The sequence below is a fragment of the Hyla sarda genome, chromosome 5 (genome assembly GCF_029499605.1).
Source record: "Hyla sarda isolate aHylSar1 chromosome 5, aHylSar1.hap1, whole genome shotgun sequence".
NCBI lineage: Eukaryota > Metazoa > Chordata > Amphibia > Anura > Hylidae > Hyla > Hyla sarda.
In genome coordinates this window covers 98,192,859-98,213,334 of record NC_079193.1, presented here as the reverse complement: position 1 = coordinate 98,213,334, position 20,476 = coordinate 98,192,859, and the positions used below count along the sequence as shown (strand labels likewise).

Genomic DNA, 20,476 nt, shown 5'->3' with positions numbered 1-20,476 from the left:
AACTCCGTGTTCCAAAAAGAAAAGAATTTCCTCTGTAGTATTCAGCAGCTAATAAGTAGTAGAAGGATTAAGATTTTTTAATAAAAGTAATTTACAAATCTGTTTAACTTTCTGGCACCAGTTGATTAAAAAAAAAAAAAAAATGTTTTCCACTGGAGTACCCCTTTAAATAGGGGCTATAAGGGGTATTGCACTGTCCTCCTGCTATGCTTTAAATATGTATATCTCAGTTTGATATCATGTTCTACATGGATCACAAGGCAATTGTAAGATTATAATCATTTTTTACAGTATTCATCACAATGTACTGTGATCTCTACTTTACATCTATGGCTGTATAAAATAATCACGATACATCAACATGTAATGTTAAACTGTCCTTTACACATTAAGATCATGCGCCTTTATTTCCTTATTATATGCAATTTATGTAAATGTCCAGCTTTATGGACCAGCTCTACAAATGATATGCTTCGTGTGCATCGCACAAAAGAGTAGCATGACACATTGATGGCAAACTGTGGAGCGGAGATAAGCCTCCCTTTGTTTCCATACAATGGCACAGAATGCCTTGGAATGAACCTTGGCTTTGGTGATGCAGGATAATGTGCAGGGAACACATGGAGATCTATGACCTCTCACCTCTCTCACCATAAATCATGGTAGTTTATGATCTTCAATTTTGCAAACTATAAAGGGATTTTATCTTCTTCTCAAGCTGAAGGATGAACCAAGTGTAACCTGGTGGCTGGCAGCCACAAGATGGCAGCTTGTCCTGCTGCTTATCCCGGCCGAGTCATGCTCCTCCTCCACGCTGCAGACTCTGAACATGCCCCTCCTTACTGTGGCTGGCAGCAACAGTTTCTGGCATACCCCGTAGGGGCTGCACATATGCACAGGCTGTTGCTTTAAGGGTCTATGTGCGTCCTTGATTCCGGTCCTCCTCCAATTTCTGCCAGGCACCATCTATATGAGAGCACTCCTTCCTCCAATTGGTGCCTGAGAAATAGTGTAGTTTTTACTACTAGTGAGGGTACCTGCTGCTGTTCTGATCTACTGTATTCCCTTTAGGGCTGGGCGGTATAGCGGTTCATACCGAATACCGACATATTTGTGCTGCACGATATGAATTTTAACCCATACCGCAATACTGGCTTGCCCCCCCCTTGGGAATGAATCAGCCCAGCGCTGATTCATCGGGGAACTAATCATATGTGACCCGTGAGCGCTGTTCTGACCCCCCCCCCCCCAATTAATTATCAGCCCAGCGCTGTCCCCATCGGGGTAAATACTCACATGTCACCCGCAAGCGCTGTCGTCCTGTTTGTTGTGGCCGCCGGTGCTGACACACTATACCAGTGGTGTTCAACCTGCGGACCTCCATATGTTGCAAAACTACTACTCTCAGCATGCCCGGACAGCCAACGGCTGTCCGGGCATGCTGGGAGTTGTAGTTTTGCAACATATGGAGGTCTGCAGGTTACCGTTATATACCGTGGAACCGCCAAAAGGTACAAAAATACCGTGATATACACATTTGGTCATACAGCCCAGCCCTACTGTTACCTGACTGGGCCTCTGTGTGATCCTGCATGGCCCGGACTGCTGACCACACCTCTGCATACTGAGCTATTTAGCTCTGCTACTAACACCAAATCAGCTCTGCTACATTGGACTTTGTTTGCTGCGCAATACCATCCACAGCCAATAATGGTAGAATTGATGGGACATTGGGGGAATGTTTGAAGAACACTTCTCGAAACTCACGCATCTAATTCCAATCTATCGATAAAAATTTTAACGATAAACAAATTGAGACAAATTCTTTTTTGGGGGATCTGAGCTGTCAGGGGACCAAAAAATAGGTCCTGAGGAACCAGTTTCAAGTAAGAAGATGGGGATTGCCCTTACGTCATTTTCTAAAAACTCTACACCTGGGAGTGACAGGTTACTGTTTGAAGTTTACCGAAAATTTGGTGTGGTCTTTCTGCAGATTTTGGCAGAGGTTCTTAATGAATCCTCCAAGAGGAGCTCTCTGGTGTCCATGTAGGAGGCCATTAACATCCTGATTCTAAACAAAGAACAACGATGCTTTGGATGTGGAGGCTCATCACTCTATTTTCTTATTAAAGACTAATGTAAAGATATTCTCAAAGGCTCTAGCACTATGACTGAATAGATTCCTGAATGATATTATTTACCCAGATCAGTTTGTGGCTTCCTGCCCAGAAATAATGTCTTTGATATATAAAGGACTTATGCTTCTATTCACGCGAGAGACTGGGGTTCCCACTCCATCCTGTTGGCCTTTGCCAGGGTAGAGTGAGAGTTCCTCTGAAAGACAATCGAGAAATTTGCCATTGGCCAGTTTCTGTATATATTGTTTGAATGCTCTATTGCATTCATAATGTATGTGTCGCAAATAATAGGGTGTCTTCAGGTAGCTTTGGAGTCTCCTGGAGTACGCAGCAGGGTCGCCCCTTTTCTCCTTTATACTTTACTTTAAATTTTCAGTAGACTGGATCCTGGAAAAAAAACAACTAGCAGAGAAGCTCTTTTTTCTTGTTGGAAAAGGGGGGTGGAGATAGAGAAATAAATTTATCGGTTTAATGAAATGTTGGCTTGTAAAGTAAATCGTATGTTGTCATTTTAAGTATTTCTGGGTATATGAATATATTTCTTTGTGCAATGTGGTATATTATGGAGATACGTACTCTGCATTTTTATGGATTCTCTCTAATTGTTTATGACTAATATATGCAGTTTGTAATTTGATGTATTTATTTAATAAGAAATAAAGACAAAAAATTTGTCCAAAACCCTTAAAGGGGTACTCCGCCCATAGACAAGGATAGGGGATAAGATGTCTGATTGCGGGGGTACCGACGTTGGGGACCCCCGCGATCTTGGCTGCAGCACCCCAGACATCCAGTGCACGGAGCGAACTTCGCTCAGTGTCAGATGACAGGCAATGCGGGGCGAGGCTCGTGACGTCATGGTCACGCCCCGGCCGTGACGTCACGCTGCACCCGACATTTTAAACAAACGCCGGGTGCAGCAGGGAGATTGCTGGGGTCCCCAGCGGCAGGCCCCCTGCAATCAGAAATCTTGTCCCCTTTCCTTTGGATAGGGGATAAGATGTCTTAGGAGCAGTGTACCCCTTTAACAAAAAAAACTAAAAAAACTGTATTATAGCGCCAAGAAAATAGTTCTGCAGGCTTTGGCTGTGTTCACACCACGTTTTTTCAATGTATCAGGTTTTTGATATAAAAAAAAAAACGGATTCCTCAAAACCTGACTAAACTGTATCAAAACATGTGTACAAATTTTTATCTGTATACGGTTTAAAACCGTATATGGTTTGAGAAATTATGTACAGTTGCATCCATTTTTTAAGAAGACAACGTATACATTTTTAACTTTTCACTCCGTTATGAATAAAGTTTCACTTGTTTGATTGAAATTGTAAGAAAAAAAAAACTGTGCAAAGTCAAAAACCGTATCGTGAAAACCGGATGGAACTGTATGCACATACGGTTCTGTATGGTTCCCATTGACTCCTATGTTTTAAAAAAAACATATACGGTTTTTCACCCTGTCCAAAAACCGTGGTAGGCCACGGTTTTCTGTCCGAAAAAAAAAAAAAAAAGTAAAAAAACGTATGGTTTGAAAAACGTAGACAACCATATACATTATAGTGCATACAGTTTTGAATGGGAAGTCTACGGGTATGGTTTTCTGTACGGTTGCATAAATTTTTTATGAAACCATATGCCAAAACCGTATAGCAAAATCGTGGTGTGATCCCACCCTTCTCCAGGTATCTATTGCTGGTCCAGTATCTGCACAGAGGTGATTCACATTCTGGAAGGTGGTGGACACTGCATGGTCTGCTTTCTGGGAATAAAATAACCAGAATGCAGTACCGCACCGTATACTGCCTAAGATCAGCTTAGCTGTTAGGCAATATCCGGGGCGGTACTGCACTAAAAGAGCGTCACGCAACAGATCAACTTAGCATCTTTCCAGGTCATCTGCATTTTGAGAGTCATTACAACCTAAAAGTAACGTATAACCTATGATACAGAGATAAGCTCAGCTGAGATACCAGGCAATTTCCCATTCAATAACTGGAAACAGATTCTGGCTGAAGGATCCACAGGCCGGGGCCTTAGATTATTCTCTCCACTTTGATCACTGTAAACATTCATGCATCAAAGCAAGGAGCATCAGAGAAAGCAGCGGTCTGGAATAAACTATGTCATATCAAGGAGCAGCTACTTTAAAGAGAATTTCTTCCTAATAATAACCTTCACTTATTTCTTCTGTCAAGAAATCAAAAACTCTTTATGAATGGGCCAGAAGGGAAGAATGAATGTGAATAAATATGGAAACATATCTTAAAATAGTAACGTGTAAAATGCCACCAAAATTCTAATTTAGGATAGAAGCTTAGAAGAAGAATTGTGTGTAAAGGAAACTCTACAGTTATTTCTGTTATGATGGCCCCATAAACCTATACTTATATTGAAACCTTAAAATGTAATGGGTTATCCCATGAGCACAATCCCTTCCTACATAATCTATTAGGGAGTATAGAAATTACAGACGTGGTCTTTGAATCTCAACCTCTCTTTATTGGTGAAGGGGGAAGCTACAGCAAAGAGCATCCCCCACTATCGAGGACACTACTACGAGGACATATAATGTACACATTCTTAAAAAAGGTTCCAACGAGGAACTGAAATGTTGCCTCTCACTGTTGGATCTTACCACTGTTGGTTGAGTAACACCTTTAGGGTAGGGTCACACGTGAGTATTTTGCTGCTGATTTTCCTACCCACTGACTTCAATAGGTAGGAAATTCAGCAGCAGAGAATTTGTGATTTAAAGGGGTACTCCGGTGGAAAACTTTTTTTTTTTTAAATCAACTGAAGTCAGAAAGTTAAACAGATTTGTAAATTACATCTATTAAAAAAATCTTAATCCTTCCAGTACTTATTAGCTGCTGAATACTACAGAGAAAATTCTTTACTTTTTGGAACACAGTGCTCTCTGCTGACATCACGAGAACAGTGCTCTCTGCTGACATCTCTGTCCATTTTAGGAACTGTCCAGAACAGCATATGTTTGCTATGGGGATTTTCTCCTACTCTGGACAGTTCCTAAAATGGACAGAGATGTCAGCAGAGAGCACTGTGCTCGTGATTCAGCAGAGAGCTCTGTGTTCCAAAAAGAAAATAAATTCCTCTGTAGTATTCAGCAGCTAATATGTACTGGAAGGATTAAGATTTTTTTAACAGAAGTAATTTACGAATCTGTTTAACTTTCTGGCACCAGTTGATTTAAAAAAAAAAAAAAAAAAAAAAAAAAAAAGAAAGGTTTCCACCGGAGTACCCCTTTAAAGATTGGAGAGTGCTGCTTTTTCTTTGGATTTACTATGTTAACAGGGAATGGGCTTCTCACAGTTACCATTCACAGTAAAGTAGGACCCCCTTGTGCCCCCTTTAGAAACATCAGGTTCTGAAACTAATGTGGAGCTAAAGCTTAGTTTTTAAGGACACCATAGGCCTGCTCTAAATGCCACCTACTCTTATCATTTGATTTTTTTTTATTAAAAAACTTGGCTATCTTCGGCGCTGCCATAGACAATGAATGGAGCAGCCTTGCATATTTGACATTCCATCAGAAGACTTGGGTCCCTATTCTCTAAATGACGGAAGGCCAAATGGTTGGAGCCCTCAACTCCCAAACCCTCACAGCACCCAGCAATAACCCTCACCCACTACTCAGCCTGTGATTTGACACTTGTCCAATATCCTGTGTGGGGGGACGATTGATTTAAGATGGAGTACTCCGTTAAAATGACCATTTATTGTATAACACTATTGGGGGGGGGGGGGGGGGTTGCGCGCTACTGATCCAAATCGTAATCATTACTTTTTAGATTTTGAGGTAAGGTTGAAGAAGTGTTTTGAAGGAATTCATGAAAAGAATATTAGTGGCCTCAGCTCTTATTGAACTGAAACGGAGGTAACCTGCACATCCATTCCACAATGTACAGATTTGTTAGCTTCTGGCTCCGTTCACTGTCTATACTAATGCAACAGGTCTGGCAAGCAGGTTGTCGGCAGAAGCACCAGTTGTTGGGCCACCACAGATCACCTATCCTGAGGCCATCAGTTAAAAATTCCTGAAAACCAACTTAAGCAGGTTAATCCTTCAGGAGCCTGAGAATCCTATTATAAACCCCACTGGGAGCCATAGTGGCAGAATATTAGTTGCCACTTAATTCTTCTAAAAAACACATACTGTATAGCTAAAAGTAGAACAGATTTTTTGACAGGCGATTTTATTTATAGTTGGCAATGTTCTTCCATAATAGCAAGCATTCATTCTAAGACAGATGTTATCACTACAGCCAGTAGAAATTGTCACCAGGCATATCACTGCTGTGACTTTATCCTACTCCAAGAGTTTGAACGTTCCATTCTTAGTCCTGCCCTGATGGATAGAGCGTTCTCTGAGTCAGCCACCTGCCGACAGCCATTTGTTCTCACAGTCAGTCTTTATCGGAGCCAATGGTCATGGCACAGGGCCAAACATTACTATAACTCCATTCTGTGCTTTACACTTAGCAGTGACACTAATGGCAGCCTGTAAACAGTGCCTTTAGAATGATCCTCGCACTTACACCGCCATCCCCTGGACCGCTATCACAATGCATAAACAAGAACGCTTCACTTGCCATTTGCAATGAAAATAAACATGGATTCACCACATGAAAGGCGTTTACTGGAGAGGGAGCGCACTGAACATTTTATCCTCAGACTGTAGTGACTGTAAAGCACAAGGTTATAGGCTGTTTACCCACAATATAAAAATCCTAAATGAAAGGAGCTATTTCATTTTACTAAGTGATTCTATAAAGGAGTCTACATTTTTCGTAAATTACACCCTAATAAATGGTTAGTGGTAAATGTAAAATACAAGCACAATCTTTCTCATTGCAAACTAGATAAACAACGGAAGCATGCTATACCCACTGGTGTGACATGCACATTAATAACAGTATTCATCTTTCAACACTATTCTATTCATTCAGTACATTAAATCACAGAATTAGATTTGTTATAGGTATTTGTTACAGCTGTGTCGATGACATGCCTGAGCTTCACAGAGGATCAAAGATTTCTATTGTATTGCATTGGTCTGATTTGTGTTTAGTAAGATTGGATTTAAAAGGGCACTCTGGTGGAAAAGAAACCTTTAAAATCAACTGGTGCCAGAAAGTTAAACAGATTTGTAAATTACTTCTATTAAAAAATTGTTAATCCTTCCAGTACTTATCAGCTGCTATATACTACAGAACAAGTTGAATAGGTATTTTCTGTCTGACCAAAGTGCTCTCTGCTGACACCTCTGTCCATGTCAGGAACTGTCCAGAGCAGAAGAGGTTTGCTATGGGGATTTGCTCCTACTCTGGACAGTACCTGACATGAACAGAGGTGTCAGCAGAGAGCACTGTGGTCAGGCTAAAAAGAACTATACAAACTTGTTCTGGAGCATACAGCAGCTGATAAGCACTGAAAGGATTAAGATTTTTTAATAGAAGTAAATTACAAACCTGATTAACTTTCTGGAACCAGTTGATTTGAACAAAAAAACAAACAAAAAACAAGTACCCCTTTAGGGATTCCGGCTTCTATCTGACCAAAAATGCTGACATTATGGTACACTAACCATGGCATTTTGACCCTGCATAAGCACTTTGGAGGCTGTATACAACGGACAATACATGAGCTCATTGAGCACACAATCCAATACGCTCCTCATGGATTTGCTATATTGAATAAGAGATGCATATGTGTATTTTTTTCTTTCAGGCTTTCTCATTAGAGGCCAATGAACAAATCCAATAGTGCATGCATTAGAGATATATATATATATGTCTTCTCTATATAACTTCAATTGCAGGTGTCTGTCTTTACATGAATCTATGATCTAACTACTACTTGTACAGTACATCTAATGTCAAATATAGTAGTTTTATGTGCATACGCCATCCTGATAACGTCTTTTCTCATGTTATCAATAATTATAGAGATCTCGTGTAAATCCTAAAATGTGGAAACGCCACTCAGGCACCTATATGGTAGGAACAGCAGCTGTTCAGTGACGGATAATTGTACTGCTGTCCACTACCCATATTGGATGGTAATTGGATTTTATATGGTAAAGGGGCTCACGTGATATTTGGTGATTCATGATTATTATTAAAAACTAAGTTTTAGGCACTATCGCTTTTTGATTTACAAGTGCTGGATAGATTGTACCTAGTGTGGTGGATGGGACCCTCAGAATATCCATAAACATATTCAAAAATGCTGACAGCAATATTCATGAGTGTGGACAAATAGGTAAGAGATCCACGGGATCTGATCACTGTCTGATTTATCCAAACAGGATTGTTATGTTCTGTTTTTATGGCAAAATTCTTTCCACTGTAATAAAGCGTGTGGGTAACTAGATAAAGGGAATATCCAATAACTATTCCATGAGATGATGGACATCTGAAGACATGCACACACAGTGAAAACAGAGCATAGGGGTCAGCAGAAGAGATTTTTCCCCCTAGTAGCTATATTTAAAGACCAAATTACCACTGGTTAGGAACCTACTAAACAATATGGGAGTATGTTCACACGAGCACATTTTGCTGCAGGTCTTGATAACCATTGAAGTCAATGGGTAGCAAAACCAGCAGCAAACTATGCTCGTGTGAAAACACCCTAAAACTGGTCATTTTCTAAAACAGAAGGGGGAGCAGGTATGAGGCAGGACAATCCCATAAGTCACTTCCCGTTTGCATAAAGTACCCAGATGAACAATATGCTGTAGAGTTGTTGAGGAGAGGGAATATTAAAGTTTTCGATCTGGACAGGCTTGGGCTTAGAAGTGACAGATGAGGTTTTGCACTATTTGGTGCACATCTGGAACAGACCTCCCTCAGCTTTTAAAGGGGTATTCCAGGATTTTCTTTTATTTGACTATGCTACAGGGGCTGTAAAGTTGGTGTAGTTCATAATATAATGTCTGTACCTGTGTGTGATGGTTTTCTCACAATTGTTCTGTGATTTTCACTCCAATACAAACTTACTGCTGTCTCAGATTTTTCCCAGGTTGCAATGCGGCCGAGACCTGACTCACTAGTCAGCTGATGACCGGGAGCCTGTCTGCTTCAATGGGTGGAGGGATCGCTTGGTGGGAGAGAAATCAATCTGCAACTAATGCAACAGCTGTAGGCACCCTGATTAAAAACCACAGGTCTTTGAATGGATGCAGCTCATTTATGTTTCAATGGGTGGGGTGGCTGATGTGTGTGAGGGAGGAAAATGGAATTGTGGGATTTGTAGTAAAAAAAAAAAGAAAAGTCAAACAGGAAATACCAGTTCACAAAAAGCTAGCCAGAGTATTATGGTAATCTCACAACATAGCCATTTATCCCCAAGACAAGTGCAGATCCTTCGTAAGCATGTCCATTACTGCCTGCCAGGTACGTACTAAAATCACCATATGGTGGATGACCCCTTTAAGTCCATTCTAGTGTCAAAAAGAAATCACCCTTGCAATATTTTTTTCTCTGCTCGACTCCTGGCAAACGGACCAGCAAACAGAGCTCACCAGAATGGAGTACTATGCAAATGTGAACCCGGTCTTACCCGGTTGAAAGGTTAGACACATGGGAAGAGAACTTCTATACCAAGATTATTTACTAAATGGGAAAACACGTGTTATAACTGACATGGAGAAGGATTTAAGAGTTTAAGTTGGCAAGAAATCTATCTGTAGCAACCAGTGTCAAGAGTAGAGGGACTACGGAACTCTCTGCCAGAGGAAGTGGTCATGGTGACCTCAATAAAAGTGTTCAAAGGGCCCTGGATGACTTTTTTATTCATTATTTTACTGTTACTAGATTTTGGAGAAGGGTTGTTGACCCAGGGATTTATGATAGCAGGATTTCAAGCCAGTGAGTAGTTTTTCCCAAAGATGAGGACAATTGGCTTCTACCTCATGGGGTTTTTGCCTTCCTGTGGATCAAAACTACAAGGTAAAGGATGAGGCTAAACTGGAAGACACATGACTATTTTCAGCCCTACAAACTATGATAGTATGTTAAGAATTTTTATGATATTACTTTTCTAACAAATTATTAATATATATCCACACCTATATTTACTACTTACAAAATAAAGTTATTTCCAAGGATTAAACCGAGAGCAGCAGGATTATCATATTCTATATTCTTCTCGCTGATGTTTGTAATCTGGTAATGGCCTTAGACTGTTCTGAGATAAAGTATGCCTTTAGTTTTCCATGGATGGGGGAAATCCTTCATCCTTCTATACAGTGCAGATTAAACTAGAGTTCCCTCAGAAATAGGCTTCGCTGGAAAGCAATTTCTTAATAATTATTGAACATCATAGCTTCATGTTGGCGGTAAATGTTACATACATCCTGAAGTACGGACCTGTATAGTGCTTTGTACAGTTATAGTCCTGTACTGGATGAAAGAAAAGAGCCTTGGATAAAGGCCATTGTTACTTTCCTGGCAGCAGAAAGCTTCAAAGTATGAGACTAAGCATTGCTGCACATAACCCAGGAGACATTATTCATAGTGCCCTAATGTGACATTTTATCAGGACAATGTATTGTGTAGGCAAGGTGTACAATGAGTATATGCTGATAATGGTCGGGTAAGTCTCTGCCAATACCAGAATAAACACAACACTACTAATGGTGAATGGCTATAAATGTATTCATTGCTCAATGATAAAGGAGAAGTACCGTAATATTACATAATTTCAGTGTCTATTTGCAGATAAAGAGAACTTAAAGGGGACCTGTCACTGTAGGACATGCTAAAGTTAAGGTGTTTTCCACAGCCCATGTGACAGAAGCCACAAGATGTAAGTCCAGGACTCCCAATGAGTTAAAGCGGTTATGAAAAAAAAAAATCCCCTATCCAAAAGGACAGGGAACAAGTTGCTGATTGTGGGGGGTTTGGGTTTACCGCAGGGACCCCCCCCCCCCCCCCCCCCAGTGATTTCCGGTAAGAAGCTCTGACTTTTAAAAGGGGTACTCCCCTGAAAAAAAAAAACATTTTTTTAATCACCTGGTGCCAGAAAGTTAAACAGATTTGTAAATTACTTCTATTTAAAAATCGGAACCCTTCCAGTATTTATCAGCTGCTGTATGTTCCACAGGAAGTTCTTTTCTTTTTGAATTTCCTTTCTGTCTGACCACAGTGCTCTCTGCTGGCACCTCTGTCCATATTAGGAACTGTCCGGAGCAGGATAGGTTTGCTATGGGGATTTGGACAGTTCCTAAAATGGACAGAGGTGTCAGCAGAGAGCACTGTGGTCAGACAGAAAATTCAAAAACAAAAGGACTTCCTGTGGAACATACAGCAACTTATAAGTACTGGAAGAATTAAGATTTTTAAATAGAAGTAATCTACAAAACTGTGGTGAACTTTCTGGCACCAGTTGATTAAAAATGTTTTTTCCAGTGGAGTACCCCTTTAACTAAGCATGCAGGGTCCACCACAGGATGCTCTTTGTAGCTAAAATCTATGCCAGCTCCGAGATGGTGGAGGCTTCTGTGGTTGCTGCACTGGAAGCTTCAGATGAACCTGGATGGTCCAGCACTTTATATCATTTGACAACTGCTTCCCTATTCTAAACTACATTTCACATGCGCCCCTACTCTTCTGAGTGCTTGAACTGCAGATATGGGGCACATGCTGGTAAACTGCACATGCTCCCCTTTTTGCAGTGAGAACGTGTAGGCTTTTTCCCTGCACAGGGTAAGGAGGCTTATGCTCCTCATGTTAACAAGATGATGACAGGGGGAAGTAACCAGGACCAACCAAGTCAAAATGAAGATGGCGGTGAAATTTAGATGGGGTGAAATCTTTGCATAATGATACTTTTTGCTAAGATTATTTATTTTTCATAACTGTTAGAAGGAGGCATGACTGTAATGCTGGGAATTACCCCTGTTGTCTGCTAAAAGGGTATGTCGTTTTTAGAGAATGACATTTACACTGCCTCCACTATTTGTATACATAAAATTTGGAACACAGCTGGTTCATAGGAAAAGCTGTATAAAGCTACTTGTGTAAAGAAACGTCACGTGGAGTTCCCAGGATCCCAGCTTTAGAATATACATGATATACATGATATGATACACCCTTACTAAGAATATTCAGACTCCCAGCCAGACACAGGCTTATGATAACTATCACCATAATAAATATCCTTTGATGTAGAAACACCATCAAAGTAGTTTACGGTTCTCATTTCACAGCAATACTATGACATGTAACCCCCAGAATGGTTTATCTTATCCTAATTACCTGTTATTTTTAGCATGCTGGAGTCATAAGAGATTCTTGTATACTTGTGTAGGCCAGGTCAAGATCAATGATTGGGAAAGGTTATCTTCAAAGAAGAAAGTTAGGAAACCTCTGAGTATGAAGTCTGCGTAATTCTTTATGGAAGATGACAATGCTCAAAAGTTGACAATTAATGCTTTTAAAGGGAGACTGCTAAAATTCATACACAGTTTAAGTAAAATTGTGCAGCAGATGTATCCATTAACCGCTGTATACACATATAATGGTTATTGGATCAGAAAAATTATCCAGACTTGGTGCTTCTCCCAATAGAAAGGTGTATTTATTGGTAAAAATTCCATACAGACAGTGTTATGCATCAATCATCGCGTTTCAAGCTCGGACTGAGCTCTTTCTTAAGATGTCTACTTGCCGATATCTGAAGGAAATCGGGCAATCCGGGGCTGCTGACCCGCTCCTACTATACACGCTGCATTAGATCTTATGCTCTGAGCATAACCTACATCAGTGAACATAATTGATCTTCACCTATCTATTTAATTTACCTCCGTGGATAATGCACTAGGATTGTACTCCTGTTCAGCTTTTTTTGTTTTTAGATGGATTGTATACACATATAGACCTGTATAGCAGTCTAATCCATTATATAAACAATAACCCCACCATATCCTCCAACTGTAGGCCCCAAGATGAAGGTTTAAAATTGAACTTAAAGGGGTTATCCAAGTCATAATGTTTTTTTATAAAAGGCCCAAATGCAATAAAACAATCCATACTCACTTCCCCGATCCAATGATGATCCCCCATACTAGTTCCGATAGGCAGCATGGTATTTTTTGTGAAGCAGTTGTACTCCTGGCTGCACATCTTAGGCTGCTTTCACATTATGAAAAGTACCCGTTATATAACGCCCGTTATAAAATAGCGGGCGATCGCAGGGTTAAACGGCCATTAGAAAATCCCTAACGGACATTAGAAAATCCCATTGTAGTCTGTGGGATTTTTCTAATAGCTGTTTTAACCCGTTATCGCCCGTTATGAATAATGGATGTTATTTTGTGACGGTCGATTGAACGGAAGAAATAGTGCATGCACTAATTCTCCCGTTACTATCTTCCGTCACAAAATAACGTCCGTTATTAATAACGGGTTAAAATGGCTATTAAAAAATCCCATAGACTATAATGGGAGTTTCTAACGTCCGTTAGGGATTTTCTAGTGGCCGTTCAACCCTGCGATCGCCCGCTATTTTATAACAAGTGTTATATAACGGGTACTTTTCATAGTGTGAAAGAAGCCTTAGTGACGTGCATCATTTTTGCCCCGTATCCGGTTTTGTGACCGGATATAAAACCATAGTATACTACAGTTTTAGGTACGGTCAGGAAACCGCATACGGGTCAAAAATGAGCTGAACGAAGTCACTGTTTGACTCCGGTCGGCTCATTAAAGTAAATGGATTTCAGCGCCAGTCTGGCTGGGGCATGGGAGCGCTCGACTTTCCCCTCCCCCAGCTGTAGGCTGAAAACGAGGTGTGAATATAGCCTTAAACTGAATTTGGACTGATGGACTCTGGAGGAATTCACTGGCCTTAGTAAGTTATCCTCCCTTCGTCCAGCTCCTACAGTGGTGTTCGGCTTTATCTTTCCACAAAATCCATTACAGAGTTCAATCATATTTCATTGTGCGCAGAAATGAAACAGCGATAACTTGCTTATGGATGCAGGAATTTATGTCATCATCACTCTCACAAGCTTCATTTTACAATGCTAACCAGAGAAAAGTGGCTGACAAGTGATGACTTGTCACTTTTCACCTAGAGGTGATGTTGCCCGCTGTGACAGTTCCCTGATGCGCTGCCAGGCTTAGGAAGCCACCTGAGGTAACATAAAATTTAAATAAAATTTAAATCTGCACTGTTCTATGTACTAGAACAGAGACAAGCCATGTATAATTGACAGAGCTTAGAAAACAAGCAGGATGTCACACCAATGTCTTTGTATCACTGCAGCCTTAAATATAGAAGGCATTTGGAAAGTCTTCAGACCCTTTCACTTTCCCTGAAATACCTCCGCCATATAGCTACGACGACATCTGTCATACATAGATTCCCATGTAAAAAAAAATGTAGAACTTGTTGTTTACCTTTTTAAAAAGATTCTGCAGAATAGCGCAGAGGTCTGTGCTTTTCCTTCCAGCCAATAAATGTAAAACCCAATAGAAACCACCCATACAGAGACCAAAAATGACACGCTCATGGCCTAGGAAGCCTTACTTGTTACATATTTGGTGGTCTGAGATCAGACACTTTATCAATAGGATCCTCTCTCCTTTGTCTACAAAATATGAGAGGATCATTTTGGGAGAATTTTATTAGGAATGCTCCAATATATTGGTGGCTGAAATGTTTCCACCGGGAATGCATTTATGCGCATTTTCAGCATAGAAAAAATAATTACCTGTTGCAAGCTGAGCTGAGCACTACCCTGGAGTAGTGTCTAGGCTTTCCACATAGAGGAAGAATAATAGCTCACACTGAGCGGACAATATTAACCATTTAGTGCCGTTTCGACACCGTCATGTTTTCTCGGCTTAATGCTAAAGTTGTTATTGAAGAAAAATGTAGCACTTTCTCTGTAAAACATTGTGTAAATTAACCATCTACAAGTGATATTACAAGCCGGTCATCTGGAGGCAGACACTCTATGTTCACTTCAAATGAGGATTTATCTAGAAAGCAAGTGTTTACCCACTCAGCCTGAAATATGAATCAAAGGCAATTACTAAAAAGGTCACTTCCCGTATGGAACTTGTAGAGCTCAGATAGAGTGTCTCCGCTTTATTTACCAACCACACAGAATATCAAGAACATTAAAGCATCTTCCTCTGTAGCCATTGCTGGCAATTCCTGAGACAAAGGCCATGGCAACCGACACAAAATAAATCTTACTTATAATTCTAAAATACCAAAGTCAATATTTCTAAAACATAGAAACAGAATAGCTTATAAAACACAGAAAAGGGCACAAATAAGAAGAGCTGATTCAAAGAAATTAATAAATGTCAACCCAAAATAAGAAAAGATGTAGATTAAAGAAAATGACAAGATAAGAAACACAGATAAAGCACGTCATTACATATAAAAGTCAGAAGAAGCTGCTAGAAACTTTAATTCATTTTATACATAGAGGGCAGTTGCTTCTCCAGGGTCCTGTATAGAGAACACAATGTACCAGAGATACAATATGGAGCCGCTCTCACTTGGTGTTCAAAGAAGCAGCTGGTCCTGGCACAGGTAAAGTGCAATACAGTACTGCGCTATACTGTAGAGAAGTGCTACAAAATAGCAAATTAGTGTATGCATTTCTGTACTACAGATGCTTTACCAGTGAAGTGCCCACTCTGATTGGTTGGATCTTCCAGCCATTCACGCATGCCATAGATCTAGACTGTTTCTGGCATGGTATGTTGAGTCTGGTTTCAAGTTACAATGGTCCAGAAAAGACCATTGTATGTGGAAAATATTGGAGCCTGAAGCCATCGTAACTTGAGGGATCACTGTAGGCTGGAGGGGACCCTACGGTCATGGTAACAGATAGGTGGAGCATCCTTAAAAACAATTTCAGGGACTTAGGCAGTAAGCTTAAAGCCATACTCCACTGCTCAGCGTTTGGAACAAACTGTTCCAAACACTGGAGCTGGCACCGGAAACTCGTGACGTCATCGCCCCCTGGCTGTCACGCCCCCTCCCATAGACTTGCATTAAGGAGGTGGGGTATGACGTCACAAGCCCCCGACGCGAGCTCCAGCATTCAAAATAGTTTATTTCAAGCGCTAAGCAGTGGAGTATCCCTTTAAGACAAGGACCTCCACGGTAGTATTTTCTGGAATACTATCAGTACCATGTACTACATCAGAGAGGCAGCAGGAGACAAGTGGTTCAGAAACTGGTCTAGGAAGGAGGGGTTTCTTTTAATGAAGAAATGGGCTCTACAGTAGGGATGGGCTACATCCCAATGGGGAGGATGTAACTGTGCTTGGGGAAAAGATGGTTAGAAGAGTGAAAGAGTGTTTAAACTAGGGACTGGGGGTTGGGAAATCAAAAATGTAGAGGACAAGACAGTGTACATAAAGAAATTAGATCTATTAATGTACCTAGGAGTGGAGCGGTTAGTTAATAAGGATAAGCTTAATAGAAAAAAAAAAAAAACTCTTACTCCATTAAATTGCATGCTAATGCTAGAAGTCCAACCAATAAAAGTGACAAACTAGAGTAAATAATGTCTGAGGAAAATTATGATATAATAGGAATAATGGAAACACAGCAGGACTAGTATGTGTCCAAGCAGGCAGGGGGGGGCAGTTGTTTGACTGGCTTTTTAAGTATGAAATACAGAAAATTTTCTAATGAAAGCAATTGCAAAACCTATTGGTTAAACATGCTTTGCGACATATCAAACATTTTTTTTTTGGATTGTGCCCATTTAAGTCTAAAAAAGTAGGAGTAAAATTATATTTTCGCTGCATTGATGACTCTTTGAGGACCATATTAGCTGCCAGCTGCCGTCTTATCACAAAACATAAAATCACAAATAACAAAACAAGAGTTCTGAAACTAGCAGTGTAACATGTTAAAGTTCTGAAACCAGCAAAATAACACATAGGCCATGAGTTACTATTGTAAACCGGACATGTTTTGTCAGGCTGTGCACCTGATTCTGGCGCATTGCACCAGAAACTCTGTATGAACCAACTGTCCATTTTACTTAGAAAACCCGAAAAGGGGTGTGGTTGTCATGAAAAGGGGTGTGGATACTGAAAAGGGGTGTCCCTGAAGGTTTCCACTGAAAATTTGATGGATTTGAGCTGAGGAAACCCCCACAGATCACAAACAAAATGTAGGGAAAAGTGCAAAATGTAGGGAACCTTATTAAATACTGTGGAAAAAAAAATTGTAGGAAATTAAAACCCACAAAGAAAACTACACAACACTCTTAGTAAATCAGGGCATTAATCTGGAGCAGGCATCTTTAATTTAATGGATGGGTTCTGTCATAACACAAAATTAAGCAATTCTAAAGAGCAGAATAAAACAAGATTTTATTTAGGTATCTCTTTTTGCTGCAAAAACAGTAAACAAAATAAAATAATCATTTAATCAACTTTATCTTAATGTAGTCACTACCCCTTTGTGTGACGTGGTCTGTCCCACAGTCAAGCGATCAGCTGGACAGTTATATGGATAAGACTACTTCACACAGATAATGGAGGGTTTCTGACTACACTAATAAAGATGTCAGTAACCTAAAGTAAGGGTGCATTCACATAACGTTTCTTACATACGGAGACCTGATTCGGCTGGGAGATGGGAAAACCAGGTGCTCCCGTATCCCAGCCGGACCCGGCCCCTATCTCATTCATTTGAATAAGCCAACTGGAGTAAAATAGTGACTCCAGTCGACTCATTTTTGCCCCGTATCCAGTTTTGTGACCGGACTTAAAACAGTGGTATGGGGAAAAAATTAGCTGACCGGAGTCACTATCTGACCCCGGTCGGCTCATTCAAATGAATGAGATGGGGCCAGGTCCGGCTGGGGTACGTGAGCGCCCGGTTTTCCCATCTCCCAGCCAGAACTGGTCCCCATATGTAAGAAACGTTATGTGAATGCAGCCTAATAACAATAAAACTAATAAAGTACATTACAAAAACTTTTCTGTTTTCTGTTACATTGCATGTTCAGTAAAACATTACATTACACACAAGCAGCTTTTCTCAATTTCTAAACCAATCTGTCTTTTCATGTCCTCTCAACAACATCTACATGCAGACTTGTCATATTATCCTGCATATATCATCGCTAAAATAATAGAGTCAATGCAAAATTTGAAATGTAAAACAGCATTGTCCCAATACATAATACAGATAATAACATACTGAAATATTGCATATAACACAATGAAACCTCAAACTGGCATCCTTCCTTCAAGACAAGCAAATTTAAAAGAGCAGTTCCTAATGATCATACAAGTTTATAACAGGGATCTACTTCGCTGAAAGTGACCAAGGAGATTTAGTAATGAACTAAAAAAAATCCAGCTTACTCTTAATGAAAGACTACAACAGTATCTGACAGATTACAAAAATTAATGTTACTGTTTTGTGATGATAGACAGGCTGGATTACATTACATTGACCCCCAGATGGATAACTCTGTATCGTAAATAAATTAAAAAGAAATTTACCTGCAGTTGGGAGGAGGATCCAGTGTTATTTCTGCAAGTTCTTTTTGAATTCTTAAAAGAAAAGTAAAAACAATCATGTTATATGGGCTTGTGCCTAAAACAGTGCATAGAAACAAAAATAACTTTCAAACAGACCTGTCACATTGGACATGGTGTGCATGGTGAGCATTTCATTGTGAAATGTCAGAAATTTGGATTGATGGGTGGGCCCAGCTTCTGAAACCCTCAATGATGGCTAGAAGAAAGAGGGTGAGGGTCCATCTGTTGAGACACTCAATGATCACTAAAACCAAGGGACAGAGGTCGTGGTATCCAAAATCCATGCACTCAGTTTTCTGAGAGTTTAAAGGAAATGAAGAAACACATTATTTAGCTGAGTGGATCTGTCCAGTCATCCAGTCATTCTAGCAAACATTGGAGTGCCAGCAGCCGGACCTCTACTGATCAAAACATGTCACAAGTTTTTTTTTTTTTTTTTTTAAGTTTAGGTACACTATGAAGGGGCATTGCAGGATTAAAATAAACGATACTCAGCTGCACCAATACCTCAGTTGATCTTGGTCCCCACAATTCACAGCTGCTTCCTGGCTTTTCTCTGATCAGTAGACCCGTAGGGACCGGCTGCTCAGCCAGTCACTGACAAAGACAGATCACTAGTGCAGTTTTTATTGACTGAATGAGCAGCCCCTGCAGGCCAATGCATCATAGGTACATGAAGGCAGATGTGAGCAGCAGAAATTGAGCCGTTGGAGCAGCAGCTGCAATGGGATCAGAGCAGGTGAGTATCTTTTCTTTTCTTTTTTTTTTTTTTTTTATATCACCCTGAGACCTTCTATTTTTTTTTCTTGGGGCTGAAATACCTCTTTAAAGAGGTATTCCCATCTCTAATCATCATGGCTGAAATACAGAGCATTTCATGGATTTTTCTCTATCTGCAGGATGAAGGATAAGAGTTTGTACACAGGGAATCCAATCTCTGGAACTACTACAATCTCTAGAATGTGAGATACACCAGCGCTTTATTCTGGTATCTCCAGCACTCTCACAGAAAGTGCATAGGGCCTGTGCCAACAAATCGCTCTATGCACAGAGCAAGATATAGCCCTGTTCTGGTCTTCGTGGGGGTCTCTGCAGTCAGACCCCTCACAATCACAATAGAAATAATATAGTTTTAAAGAAGCCTCTACTCTACTTAGAGTCCAGATGATCATGTAGTGCTATGCTGGATTACACCTGCTGGACTTTAAGACTGTTACTTTATATTGTAAAAAATATCCTTAGAATACAATAAGAAGAATTCTTATTGTCGAGACCACTATTTATCATTTCACTTAGTGGATAGTAAAAATAGGAAATACCTTTTAGCATTTCTGAAATAAGACATAATGGTGTTAAATGTTTATGTAGAACAGCCAACAGCTGGATTACATTTCCCCAATCCTTTTAGGCTCGCATATAGTTCTGTACACAACACTGAAGCGCTGAGCTAGTAAACTATCGGAGTATATTGGCAGCAAAGCCGTCACCGGGAGCTCTGCAAATATTTATTAGACATAAATTGTGTATATATATTTATACTGTAAGGATGAATAAATATTATGTTCCGGCTGTTCCCTCTCAGTTACACATTTCATTCACACAGAAATATATCACATGAATGACATGTCCCTGATACTTAAAGGGGTATTACAGGAAAAAACTTTTTTTATATATATATATATAAACTGGCTCCAGAAAGTTAAACAGAAAGTAAATTACTTAAAGAACTTAATCCTTCCAATAGTTATCAGCTGCTGAAGTTGATTTATTCTA

At 40.1% G+C, this 20,476-nt stretch overlaps 1 protein-coding gene across 3 annotated transcripts in view; it reads right to left on the bottom strand.

The window, feature by feature from the left end:
• Window positions 1-20,476, bottom strand: part of LOC130273350 (ubiquitin-conjugating enzyme E2 E2) — a 263,263-nt gene that overhangs the window by 184,407 nt on the left and 58,380 nt on the right. For all 3 annotated transcript variants that reach the window (XM_056519972.1, XM_056519974.1, XM_056519973.1), the window contains exon 3: window positions 18,665-18,715. In XM_056519972.1, coding sequence (XP_056375947.1) covers window positions 18,665-18,715 — 51 coding nt within the window. The remainder of the gene's footprint in view (window positions 1-18,664; window positions 18,716-20,476) is intronic.